The sequence below is a fragment of the Mandrillus leucophaeus genome, unplaced genomic scaffold (genome assembly GCF_000951045.1).
Source record: "Mandrillus leucophaeus isolate KB7577 unplaced genomic scaffold, Mleu.le_1.0 Scaffold455, whole genome shotgun sequence".
Taxonomy (NCBI): domain Eukaryota; kingdom Metazoa; phylum Chordata; class Mammalia; order Primates; family Cercopithecidae; genus Mandrillus; species Mandrillus leucophaeus.
In genome coordinates this window covers 1679830-1693585 of record NW_012104865.1, presented here as the reverse complement: position 1 = coordinate 1693585, position 13756 = coordinate 1679830, and the positions used below count along the sequence as shown (strand labels likewise).

Genomic DNA, 13756 nt, shown 5'->3' with positions numbered 1-13756 from the left:
GACAGAACGAGACTCTGTCAAAAAAAAAAAAAAAAAGATGGTGTTTCTGGTAGAAGTATGGCCATTAGAGAAGGCAAATCCATATCCAAAAAAGGGGTTTATTACAGTGAAGAAAAACTACTTCCTGTTTAATAGAAAGGATTTGATGTAATATGCTTGCTTCATGGCGAATAACTGGTCTCCAGCTGTATTTTATCATGGCAGGGCTCAAGTTAGATGGCTGCACCTTACTGCTGGGCCTCCGCCATGGTGGTAACTCCATCAGTCTTAATCATGGGAAGCCCATTTTGTCAGGTTTATGACCCTGAAACCATGGTCACTTCTTTATGCACACTGAGAAAAATGACAAATGAAATAGGCTGATATCTACAAGGTACATCAGTTTGTCCACCAGGTTACTGAAAGACTCTTACAGAGTGAGGACCAGAAAATTAGTCCTAGCTCAGAGGTGATATTCAAGAAATTTTGATATTTTGTTTTCCTCAATACTATGACTCTAATAGTTACAGATCCTTTGGGAGAAGGTTTTCTGATTATCTATCACGATATGACAAACTATCCAAAAACTTAATGACACTAAACAACATTTTAATATGCTCATAGACTCTCCTGGGCCAAGGATTCAGAAAAAGAACAGTGGGGATGGCCCTTCTCTGATCTATAATATTTGGGGTCTCAGCCAAGATGACTGGTGACAATGATGTGCTGGTAAATGATTTCTTTTGTTAGCAAAATAAAAGCACTGATCTCTGGTGTTTGCCAATTTCCCTGGTGTAAATACTTCCACCATGGTTGATTTCAAGCTATGTTGATGTTACTCAATGCCAAGTTGGGAAAAAATTCACAGTACTCAACCATTATGTAGTATTTCTACCTTTTAGGTAAAATAGATGTAAATAATCTAAGGAGCACAGATAATAGTGAAATGTAATAAAAATAATTAGGAATTAATATACTTGAAATGTATACTATCTCTTAAAAATATTTTTATTTAATCATAAGCTTATGCAATTTAGGCATAATGATTGCACTTAACCACCAGCTCACTAAACTCCTGAAAATTAAAATTAACAATCAGCTCCCAAAGCCAGAAGACATCTGTTCTAGCAAACCATTTGCAGGGGATGACTCAAATATTTGGGGTTAGGAAGATTTGCTTGTGAAGCGGATTCTTCATGCACATGTCTGGTGCCTGAGCTGGAATAGCTGAAGGACAGGCAGACTCAGTTGGAACTGCACACAAGAGAACCTACACATGGCCTGTCCATCATAACAGTCTTGGAATACTCAGACTTCTTAGATGATAACTCAGGGTCCTAAAAGCCAACGTTCTGGTCTACCAGTTGGAAGCTGCCTGGCCTTTTAGGACCTAAGCCCAGAAATCACAAAATGTGACTTCTGCCATACTTTGTTGGTCAAAACAGTCACCAGTCCACCCAAATTTAATGGGAGGGGACATAGACCCCCATGTCTCAATAGCAGGACAGTAAAAAAAAAATTGATGGCTATACAAACTCACCTTAATTTTTTACAAATATCTAACTGTAGACTGGGAGTGGTGGCTCACACCTGTAATCCCAGCACTTTGGGAGGCTGAGGCAGGCAGATCATGAGGTCAGGAGACTGAGACCATCTGGCTAACATGGTGAAACCCCGTCTCTACTAAAAATACAAAAAATTAGCCGGGCGAGGTGGTGGGGTCCTGTAGTCCCAGCTACTCAGGAGGCTGAGGCGGGAGAATGGTGTGAACCTGGGAGGCAGAGCCGAGATCTCACCATTGCACTCCAGCCTGGGTGACAGAGCGAGACTCCGTCTCAAAAAAAAAAAAAAAAAATTTCTAACTGTATACTGACTCAGGTATAGGATTTGGAGGAGGCCAAGACAATTTACCAGGTGACTCAAGTAAAAAATTTTTTCCCCAGGTCTAGGGATTTTATTATTAATATTACTTTATTAATACAACCTAATTCTTGATGTCTTATTAACAACTCTATAATCAATTAGCTATCACAAAAATCCCAGTGGATCAAACCATTCTGCCTATTATAGTAACCACACATAACTTAGCTTAGGTAGTTAATTGCTATTACTTAGCCTCTGCCACTGCAGAATTCTGTCATCCCCAGAGAAATCAAAGGGTTCCTTTTAGGACTAGCATCTCTCCATTTTTATTCTTTATCTGTAAAGAACTGCTGTTCTGGCCATTTTGTAGGTCGTGTGTTGCCTTTTTTCCAATCTATTTCCCAATGCCTTAGTGAAGATAGTGTCACTTTGGTCATCTCAAGGGAAATAGCTGGGGGTGAGCTGAATTCGCCATTTTTAACTCTATAAATCATCAGTTTCCTTCTACCTTCTACCCAATGAATTTCTGGCTTTTATTCACTTGTTTTCGGCCACCACTGAGTTTATGTTTTAGTTAACCAATGGAACAAACAATTAAAACCACTTTTTGGTGTTTGACATCAAAGTTTGATTCAGATTATCTGAAAAAACATCATCATATTGATTAATTTAACCAGATCAAAAAATGTTGTCCCCCTCTTTCTGTTTCAGTAATATTAACATCTACATATATTTCCAGATTTCTGAAACTACAAATTAGCAAAAGCATACAGGTCTATTGATTTGAAATCCTTCTCTTTTTAGGTTAGACCTTGTTATTTACCTCTTCATATTTTAGAAGTGTGGAGGCAGAAAGAGGTGTTTGTGGTGGAACATGATGAGCAGAGGCTTCTTCTTATAAGATAACTGCTTTAAGTGAAGTCATTATGTGGCCATTAAGACAAATAGAACTGGATTCATCACAGAATCAGGAAGACTTATTGCGATGAGAGTATCAGGGTAACTCAGACACATCTGAATCTTTCCAAATGTCCATTTTATAGTTCTTGGGGTGCCTGCTTTTTTTCTTGGAGTGTGGCAAGATTTCTACATAAGATTCCTGGTAAGGCTGTGAAATTATCATATATTGTAATTCAGTGACCTCCCTTAGATTAGACTTTTTATTTTCTTTCTGTTATGTTTTGGGATCTTGATAAGAGGCTATCATGAGCAGCTATAGCACCTCTTGGGTTCTCTAACTGAGCCTTGACCTAGAATTTAAAACCTTAAACTTGTCATTTGCTTGCTTTAAACCCTTCAGTGCAGTTCAAAGCATTCTGCTCACTTCATTGTCCTTATATTCCTCATGCCTTTCAAATGGTCTATTGTAGCTATGACTCAATCCATCAAAGTCTTACTTACACAGACACCCCATTTTCAGAGAGCTCAGGTGTTTATATAACTATCTCACCTCCATGTACCATAGAAGACAATCTTCCTTCTTTTGATGCTCATCTATTAGTTCTGTCAAACCTATTCAGGTCAAACATCCCAGATATCCATTTCGCCGAAGAATTTTGCCAATAAAGATACAAACTATTGCTTTAATCAGTACTTATTCATTCATTCCGTAAATATACATGAGCATCTACCATGTGCCAATCTTCTAGGCACTAAAGATACAGCATGAACAAAATAGATTTAAAAAAAAATGTATTTCCTTATTGACCTTACATTAAGTTTTTTTTTGTTTTTTGTTTTGTTTTGTTTTGTTTTGTTTTTTTGAGACGGAGTCTCACTCTGTCACCCAGGCTGGAGTGCAGTGGCCGGATCTCAGCTCACTGCAAGCTCCACCTCCTGGGTTTACACCATTCTCCTGCCTCAGCCTCCCGAGTAGCTGGGACTACAGGCGCCCGCCACCTCACCAGGCTAGTTTTTTGTATATTTTAGTAGAGACGGGGTTTCACTGGGTTAGCCAGCATGATCTCGATCTCCTGACCTCGTGATCCGCCCGTCTCGGCCTCCCAAAGTGCTGGGATTACAGGCTTGAGCCACCGTGCCTGGCCTACATTAAGTTTTGAAAGACAGATAGTAAGCAAGAAAAATACATAAATAAATATGACATTAGATAGGGACAAATGCTAAGAAGAACAAACAAAGCTAGGAAGGAGATATCCAATGTTGTTGGTAACCAGGGAAAGTCTCGTTGAAAAGTGGCATTTGAGTTAAAACATAAAAGAGATGGTGAAGTGAGATAGTCATACAGATATCTGAAAGAGAATGTTTTAGTTAGAGAAAATAAGAAGAACAAAGACCCTGTTGTGGGGACATGGATGTTTAACATGTTAAAAACAAAATTAACAAAACTAAACAAACAAAAAACTGCAAGGCAGCCAACATAGCTATACTGGAATGAGCAAGAAGAAAAATAGGAGATGAGTTCAGAGAATTGAGATCCCTTTGGGACGTATAAGGACTTTGGCTTTCACTTGAGCCCAATAAGAAGACATTAAAAATTTGAGCAGAAGTATAAATGACCTAACTCACATTTTAGCTTAAACAGTGTTTTGAGAATAGCCGGAAGATGAAAGGCTGAAAGCAGGAGGACCAGTTAAGGAGCCATTATAATTCAGGGGGAGATTTTAGGTCTTGGACACAAATGTTAGCAGTGGATGTAGTGGCAAGTGATCAGATTCTAGAAATTGAGGGAGCGTGAAAGAGAGTGCTTACAAATACTGAATTGTTAACTTTAAGCTGGGTAAAGAGACAATGAGGGCATGAGGGTAGGGAGAAGCAGTTAAAAGTTCCATTTGCCGAATGTGAATAGTGTGATTAAAAGATTTAAGTTGTCTCTGAAAACGGATGTCCTTTATGGCATCATTATTGTGTTTCTTTTCCTAGAGGGTGGTATTTTATATTTCTAAATCTTACACTGTACTGCAAAATTAGATACAGAATTAGATGATGATATGTTTAATGAATTACTGTATTAAACAAGATGCCTCTAATTTACAATTAGAAAAAAGCAGTTTTCATTGTATTATAAAGGTTTCATTATTTATGTCATCAGATTGAAGGATAGATGTACATAATAATGTTAATTAGCCTAAGCTCTTGGGAAATAATGCCCATTAACCATGGCCACAAGCTTAGCTTTCATATAGGCCAAACCTGTATGAAATATATAAAACTATATGATGTATGTAAATTTAATTCATTTATTAATATTTTAATACACTCAGCAAATATTAATTGCATACCTATAGATGTTGTGAATTGAGCTAACACTCAAATTCAGAGAGAATCAAGAGGATTAAGGCAGACACTGTGCCAACTCTCTTGGAGCTTTTATTGTAATGGGAAAATAGAATGAAATTTAGTAGAACAATTTCTTTAAATTGCACATCATGAAATAATCTGAAAAAAAATTAGTAAAGGATTGAAATAGAGACTTGTGGAGGTGGGGAAAAGGAGAAACTACCTTAGACAGTAGTGAGCAAATGCCTTGTTGAGAGATGATGTTTAAGCTGAGAGAAACAATGGGAAAGAGCTGGTTAAATGAGGAACAAAGAAGGAGTACTTTAGGCAGAGGGTACAGCATAAGCAAAGGCTTGACATACTGAGGAGCTAAAAGTAGGCCAGGAAAGCTGGAACATAGTTTGCCAGGGAAAGATTGACACCAGATGACACTGGAAAAGTAGGCATTATTAAGTTCATGTAAATCTCCACAACCTGTGTAAAGCAGTTTGGATTTATGCAGTGGATACATGTATCTGTAGAATTCGAGAGAATAGAATACCATAATTTATCAATCAGAGAATGATAAATGTTAAAGAGCTCCTTGAAAATTTTGGGTCATTTTCATACTGAAAAACTACTAATATTATGTTGACCCTTAAATATGACTCTTACCTACTGATTTATGTATGTTTAGTGTCTCAAATATTGGTGTTCTTTGTGCCCGATAATGGCAAAGTTTTCTAACATTTTGAGTCATAATCAGTGACAGCAAATGTAGAGAAATCAACCAAAAAATATGATACTAATACGTGACACTGAATCTAACAGTAGTATAGTGAAGACCAAAATTTTTCTTTACAATTGAACTTTTAGAAAATATCTTGGAAAAAAGGAAAGTTGTTTTCTTTCCTTCTTTCCACCTTCAGTGTCTTCTATCTGTTTTTAAATCTTTTGTTTGGGTAATTTCTGCTGTATTTTCTTTATTTTGCATAAGTGGATACCACTTGTTAGCTTATGCTTTCCACTGTTCTTCCGAAGACCTTTCCTGTAATGCTTACCAGTTGTGTGTGGTTATTCACTAGTAAAATTATAATAACTGATAATAATCAAGCAGTTTCTGATTTTCTTCTCATGTATCTTTGGTTTTAGCAGTAGAACTTCCTTTTGAAATGAAAACAAATATGAAACCCCAATTCACAAAACATTTCAAAACAGATCTTCTCTGGCAAGAGCTAAGAGTGTAGAGCCTGAAACATCCTGGAAACTCTTCAGGGACTTTCCCTCCACCTCTGTCACGGCCCCAGAGGCTACCCTGGGAAATCATAGATTCTAACATAGACAATTCAAAACTATTTCCCTAACTTCCTTTCCTGAACTGACAATTGAGAATCTCAGTTACTATATTCTAATTGGTTGCAAATATTTTTCTATAATCTAATCTAAAGAATAATTGTGAATAAAACCATGGGATTATTTAAGCTAAATTAACATTATAATGATTATGCTCATTTTATTCAACTCAAATAATTTTAATGGCCATATGTAAACGAAATAAATTTTGACTTTCACTGTCATGCTCTAAAAAGGTCCTGATGCATCAAGCAATGTTCTTTCATCACTAACATACATATTTTGTCAAGTGTTCTATTTCTGCTGAATCCATACTGAAAGTATTAAATTTGCTAAAGGACTGCGTAACGTTTGCATTACATTTTTAAATTCAGTAACTTGTTAAATGATACAATTTATCTTTAATGTATTTTATAAACCCTGTTTTAAACAGGTCTGTGCTTCTTTGTTGCCACTTGCAGTGTAACCTGCAACTAACATTAGATACTATGTAAGCCTGCAGTGTTTTAAGGGGGAAGTCATTTGAAAGTGTTCCTGACTTGTATTCAGAAGATAATTGCATTTTCTGTTAAACCCAATAGCTATTACTGGAGCATTTGGAGTGCCTTGTGTCACGACATGAAAGGTCACTAAGAATGACGGTGGTAAAACGGCAAGCCCAGTCTCCCTCAGGAGTATCCAGTGAAGTTGAAGTTCTCAAGGCACTGAAATCTTTGTTTGAGCACCACAAGGCCTTGGATGAAAAGGTATAGTATGGACAAAAGATTTCAAGCTTAACTACACTTCTGTCATCATCATCAAGCTCTTTGTCTTCATCCATTGACTCACCTGACTTCTAAAGTCAGTCAGTTGAGGAACACATTTGAGTTATATGAAAAATCATTTTTTTTAAAGTGAAAATGGATTACCGTGTGGATGTTGGTAATATTCATAAACATCTTCTTTTTCTAAGCCACTGAATCTATGCCTTATCAGAATTAGACTTCTATTATGGTACATTATAACCCCACTTCAGATGGCATTCAAAATGTTGTATCATTTAATATTATTATTGAGTCTCTCTCTCTCTCTCTCTCTCTCTCTCTCTCTGTCTCTCTCTCTCTCTCTCTCAAACCATGGTCTTTCTCTATAGATTCCAAAATAAGAGACCACTAACTGAAAATTATATCTATTTTGAAGTACAAATTGGATGTACTTTAACTTTTAGACATTTATTTTAGAAGCATCTGATTTTCTAATGTCTCTAATATCTTAGTTTTAAATATTCATTTGAAGAGCCTCTGCAAGTAACATCATAAGGTATTAGTAGAAAAATTTGTGTTTAGATATTTTTAAAAGTAGCTGTAAGCTTCTCTTAGCTGTTACTCAAATAAGTTCTACTGACATATATAAACCAATAGGATGATAATATTCTTTGGAGATTAGGATGGCTTATGACATGATTTCAATTTTGTGAAATTTCAAAGACTGAACTTACAAAAATCAATAAAGCTTTAGGAGTTAGAGTAGAAATTGGGACACTTCATTGTAAAGTATCTGACAAGTTCTGAGCATTAAAATCCAAACTAGGGATTATTTCTGAGTTATATATAGTTTTTAAGCATGCAGACATTTTTGTTCTATTTAATATTTATATACATTTATATTTTTATCATTGGTATTTCAGATGTTCTGAGAACAGGGGATTATGTGGAATGTGTATGTAAGGATAATTATAATTCTGCCTTCTAGAGTATTAAGAAGAAATTGTATCTCATTTTTATTTTAGCAATGAGAGATGACTAGTATAAGAATTATTTTGAATAAAACAGAAATGAATATTATATAAAAATTCTTGCTAAATATGACATCAAATAGTTATTTAATATTCAACATTTAGTTTCATATTATATTTCCTCTTTTTTATAAAAGTGCTAAGAATTTGCAAGTGTTTATATGTATAGAATTTTTAGTATGTGTCAGACTCCATGGCAGATGTTTGACACACAGTGATAAATAAGATATTCTCATTATGACTGAGAAGTTCAGTGTTAGTGCTAGGAATTCACATATCAATGAAAAACAATTCAAAAAAGATGTATTTCTATCACAATATGTAGTCACAGAAAAGGTTATGACTGTGTGAGTAATGACAAAGACAAGGATGTCTTCAAGAAAGGGTGGCATTTGATCTAGGTATTAAAGAATGATTAAGGGTTTTTTAAGCACAGAAATACGCTCTAAGCAGCAGGACCCACACAGAAAATAACCCAAAACTGTAAGAAGAGAGGGACCTGTTCAGAGAAAATTCAAGAGTTTTAAATGACTTAAATGAAGGTACTAGAGAATGTATGATTTGAGATGTTTCCTATAAGCATTCCCATATCACTTAAGTGAGGGATGCTCCTATAAAAGAATGATTATTTATCAGAATAGAGGTAATAAACAGCATTTAAGACAAATAACCTGGTCATGTGAGTACATTTAAGAAGAAAATGGCTGTTGTACAACTTAATCTAGAAATAATTTACTTTATAGAAGTTCAGTGGGTTTAGCGCAACTAAATGAGTTGTTCTATTATATGGCCATAGGAGCTGTAATATGTATTAACTCACCAGAGGTATCCTGAACATTGGTGAGTTCAGGGACAACTGGACTGATTATCAACAAGTAATGCTCAGCGGCCTAAAGAAGACATGTTATGAGTTAGGGGGTTAGGGTTAGGGTTAGGGTTAGGGTTAGGGTTAGGGTTAGAGTCAGACAGATCTGGACAAGTGACTTGACCATTCATTCTCAAAGCATCAATTACCTCTTATCTTGAATTAAGATAATACTAGTACTGACCTCAGAGTTGTCATGAGGATTAGATATGATCTGATATGCAAAGCTTTCAGCTAGTGCTTAGCATATGGCAAGTCCTCAGTGGACATTTATGAATATTGTTATTAACAGGAGTAAATATCAGCATTTGATAAAACTTTCAAACCAAGTAAAAATGTTGGTATTATTCTTGATCCAGATGCTTGTTTAAAATAGCATTTCATTTAGTTATCAAGGAACTCATATGTGTCTAAGTGCCTTCCCAGACAATTTCCCTAAGAGTAACTCACAGCTTCTCACAGGGATGAGGAGGGATGCGGATATAGATATGTAAACAAGTAATACTATATATATAGAAAGTCAGAAAAAGATGCAATTAACCATACCTTGGGAACAAGAAACAAACAACTTTATCATAGAAGGATTGGTACATATGCAGAACTAAATAAACTCTACAAAAATTGAGCATTGCTATAGATAGTTGCAGTGATTCATAATTTTCATTATTAATGTCCAATTATTTATATAGTCACTAAATTGTAGAATGAGAACTGTAGTTGTGAGAAAATATAGTTGTGTTTTTCAATTACTCAGAAATCATTACTATTAAAAAAAACCCGTATCAGACATGTATAGGAAATGTAAACCAAAACAAATTAAATATATATACCATCCTTATATATTTTCATTATCAAATATCTCTGTGTCAAAAATGAATTAGAGCTTCTGGTCTGAGGAGATTTCCTCAAAAATATTTTCTGTTGTAGGAGTGATAATTCCCCAAATGCAACCCGGTCATACATTAATTTCAGTTTGCATTATTGATATTCACAGCAGCAATTTTTAAATTTATAATATAACTCAAAATATATTCAGAATTTATTTTTATTTTCTTGTAAAATAGTTTTAGATTTATTACTTCGTGGACAACATAATCTCAATTTGTAAACCACTCTTCTAAATATATGAGAAATTATTATTTTATTTTCATATTATTGGGTAAATATGATAATTTTTATTCCTTAAAAACTCACTATAATGAAAATATAAACGCTTAAATTGTAGTAAATAGAAAACAGTTTGGAATAGTTCTAAGAGTTTAAGTTTAGCAAAAGAAAGTCAGAAAGATATTTTAACCTACCACATAAGCTAGATTCAACCATTTCTTACATGATGTAAATGACTTAGAGAGATTTTAATGTGTCAATATTTTAAAATATGGTAACTTCCTCTCTCTACAGCAGTTTAAGTGTGATATGATCAAGCTTGTGTATGGTGAGATTATTACCATATTTAGATTGCTTCTTATTGCTGTTCTCATTAACCAGGTTTACTAGGCCTTCTTCAGAACACCAGTATTTTACAGTTGGTATTTTAGAATATGGGAATCCCCGGTAAACATCACACGTCTGTTGAAACGTTTTTTGATATATGCATTCCACACATCAGCTGTCCTGCTCATTTTCATGGCTTCAGGGTATTTGCTGCTTTTTCATGTATTCAAAATTCATAAAAAAGCATTCTCCAAATCAAATCATCAAATATTTCCTGCTATGTAACTAGTGTTTGGTTATTAATCAGCATTAATTCTATGTATTTGTTAACAATTGGATATTTGTCTAACAGGAATGATACTTGGCAGTTAATCTCTAGCTCAATATGATGAAAGATCCTGTGCAACTGTTTTAGACATCAAGTCTCCATTTATGTGTGTATTACTGTTTTTAGAGAATTTGAGCATAATAAAATATAATTAATATTAAAACCCCTACTTGGATATTTTTATTGCTGATTCATGGTCTGTTTCAGGAATTAAATGCATCCATTCATCTGAATATATGTGGTATCATAATACAATACTAAAATGTGATTTAGATTTTTTTAAATTCTTAATTAGATTCTAGGATAATAGGTCATTACTGACTTTTTGTTTGTTTGCTAACTGGAAAAATAATATTATAATTCCAACTTAAATTTGTTTATGTATCTGGATTTTTACATATTTTATAAATTTAATCTCTATTCCCAGTTAAATCTTATTAGAGGAGAAAAATACCATTTATTAAAATATACTGTCAGTAAGTTAACAAAATGAAAGCTCATAGGAATATAATTATATATTAAAATACATCTTAACTGCACAAATACTGTGGCATTCCCATGAAAAATCTATGTTAATTTATAAATAATTGAAAACCCACCATGAATTGCATCTTAAGTTAAAGCCATAAAGTTTTTTTGATTTTTTAGGTAAAATTAAACTGCTGTGGTCATTCATTTTAATTCAGCAATATTTATTTCTATGAATTGTTATATATATAATACATTTATTTAATATATATATCAAGACACATCTATAGATCTAAACATATAACAACTAAAACAATTTTAGAAGTTCTAAGAAAGCAAGGATCAAAGAAATACTTCTTTGAGTTTCATTTATGTAAGAAGCAAGTATAAATTATGACTTTCAAACTAAAATATACAGAGATTTTGGTTCTATAAAATACAATGGTTTAACCTTTGGTATCTGAAAGTTAGTTGGAAATTCCAAAATACTTAAATACTTTACAGTTCCCCCAAAACAAAATAGACCTCTAATTCATACAAAACATAGAAGCAAAGAACACTTTTCAGGTTTTAAAAGGCCTTTTCTTCAGGCAAATTATTTTTGAAGTTAGATACTATTTACCAAATGAAAATTTACTTATTATTTTACAGCAGTAGAGAAAAAGGTGGGGTATTTTTTTTTTCCTATTTGTCACACTTAGTCAGTGACTATTTTTCAGATGAATTCATAATATACTTTTAAACTTTGTATTCGCTTACTATGAATCAGAATTTAGAGCAAGACAAGTCAATCTCCAGCCCCACCTGAAGCTCTATGAGGGAACTACCAAAAGGATTTGCTTATAAGGAAATCCCTTGATACAGTGACAATACGAGGTGGCAATGCATTCATTGTATTTTTGCCTAGTTTAGTATTCGGAGCACATAGGGATATAAATACTTCTTTAATAATTTGCCAAATTGACTGTCTCTGATGATGTTAATGATGGATTCGGCACAGTTTAATATGTATGGGATGTACATTACTGCACATATTTTGATTTTTCTTCTAGGTAAGGGAGCGACTGAGGGTTTCTTTAGAAAGAGTCTCTGCACTGGAAGAAGAACTAGCTGCTGCTAATCAGGAGGTAACATGCCACACTTTCTCCTCTTTTGAGGTGCAATATCACTGACATTACATCCCTTGTGTTTCACGTCACTTTTATTAATACTGTCACTAAAAATAAATTACATGCTGTCTATGCCATTGAACAAGGCTTGTTGAAATTAGTTACCAGAGTCTTGCCTTCTGCTTTTTGGTTATTTATATGTGTCACTACTAGACAAAAGGAAAATTATCAAGAGCTAGTGACATGCGAGTTAGTGAGATGAAGATTTAGAAAGACTGCAGGCAGAGCGTCAGTCCTTTCAAGAAGGAAAACACAGCTCCAAAATTGGAACACATATCAAATAACTGTTAAACTTAGAAAATGCTACAAATAAAAGTGAACTCCTTAGAGAGATATACTTCTGCTCAGGTCCTGCCTATTCTTATCTTCTAAAAGCACTGTACTCATGTTTAGTGACAGCACTGAATCCACTTCTGCTACTCTTCGCAACTCCAAAAAAAGCATTTTCAATCATCTTTTCAAGATTTATAAAGTTATTTTCTCTTTGGAAGATTCTACTTCTCTTGGGTTTTAGTGCACAAATTATCTTGGATAATTAGGCATATATAGAGAGTAAATAAATTTGTTTATATATACATTTATCTGTCTATACATATTTCTCTCTCTCTCTCTCTATATATATATATAAAATATATATATAATACCTAGTTTTATCCCTCAAGTATTATTATAGTCTCCTATAGGCAGTGTAGTACATTTGATTGATTTTACATAGATCAAATAACATTTTACCTATATATAGATATATAGAGATAAGCAAATTTAACCTGTGTCAGCCATTAAAATAGTCCCCTCTCTCTTTTTCTCTGACATTTATAAGGCTACTTTTTTCCTAGAAGTTTATTCCAGTAATGTAATATTGGTATTACTAGTATTGGACATACTAATATAATTTAGCAAAATCTTCGTACTCTTAAATAAGCAAGGGTAGAGGGGAGGGAATAATGAAGAGGGTTGATTAATGAGTACAAATTTTCTGTTAGATAGAAGAAATATGACCTAGTGTGTGATAGATCAGTAGATTGATTATAGTTAACATTAATCTAATGTACATTTCACAATAGCTAGAAGACAATAATTTAAATGTTCCTTGCAAAAAGTAAAGATAAATAGTTAATGTGGTAGATATTCCAAATAACCTGATTTGATCTTTCCACATTATATAAGTGTATCAAATTATCACAAGTACTCCAAAGTATGTACATCTATTATGGATCAATAAAATAAATAAATATAAATAGATTTATAAAAAGATATATGACTAAGATCAGTAATGATAAGTCCTATAAAGGAATTTATAAAAAGAT

General features: G+C 33.7%; 1 protein-coding gene across 2 annotated transcripts in view; it reads left to right on the top strand.

Annotated features, from left to right (window-relative positions):
- PPFIA2 (protein tyrosine phosphatase, receptor type, f polypeptide (PTPRF), interacting protein (liprin), alpha 2) overlaps positions 1-13756 on the top strand; it is a 542959-nt gene that overhangs the window by 341128 nt on the left and 188075 nt on the right. For both annotated transcript variants that reach the window (XM_011994387.1, XM_011994388.1), the window contains exons 9-10: positions 6993-7157; positions 12333-12407. In XM_011994387.1, the coding sequence (XP_011849777.1) occupies positions 6993-7157; positions 12333-12407 (240 nt within the window). The remainder of the gene's footprint in view (positions 1-6992; positions 7158-12332; positions 12408-13756) is intronic.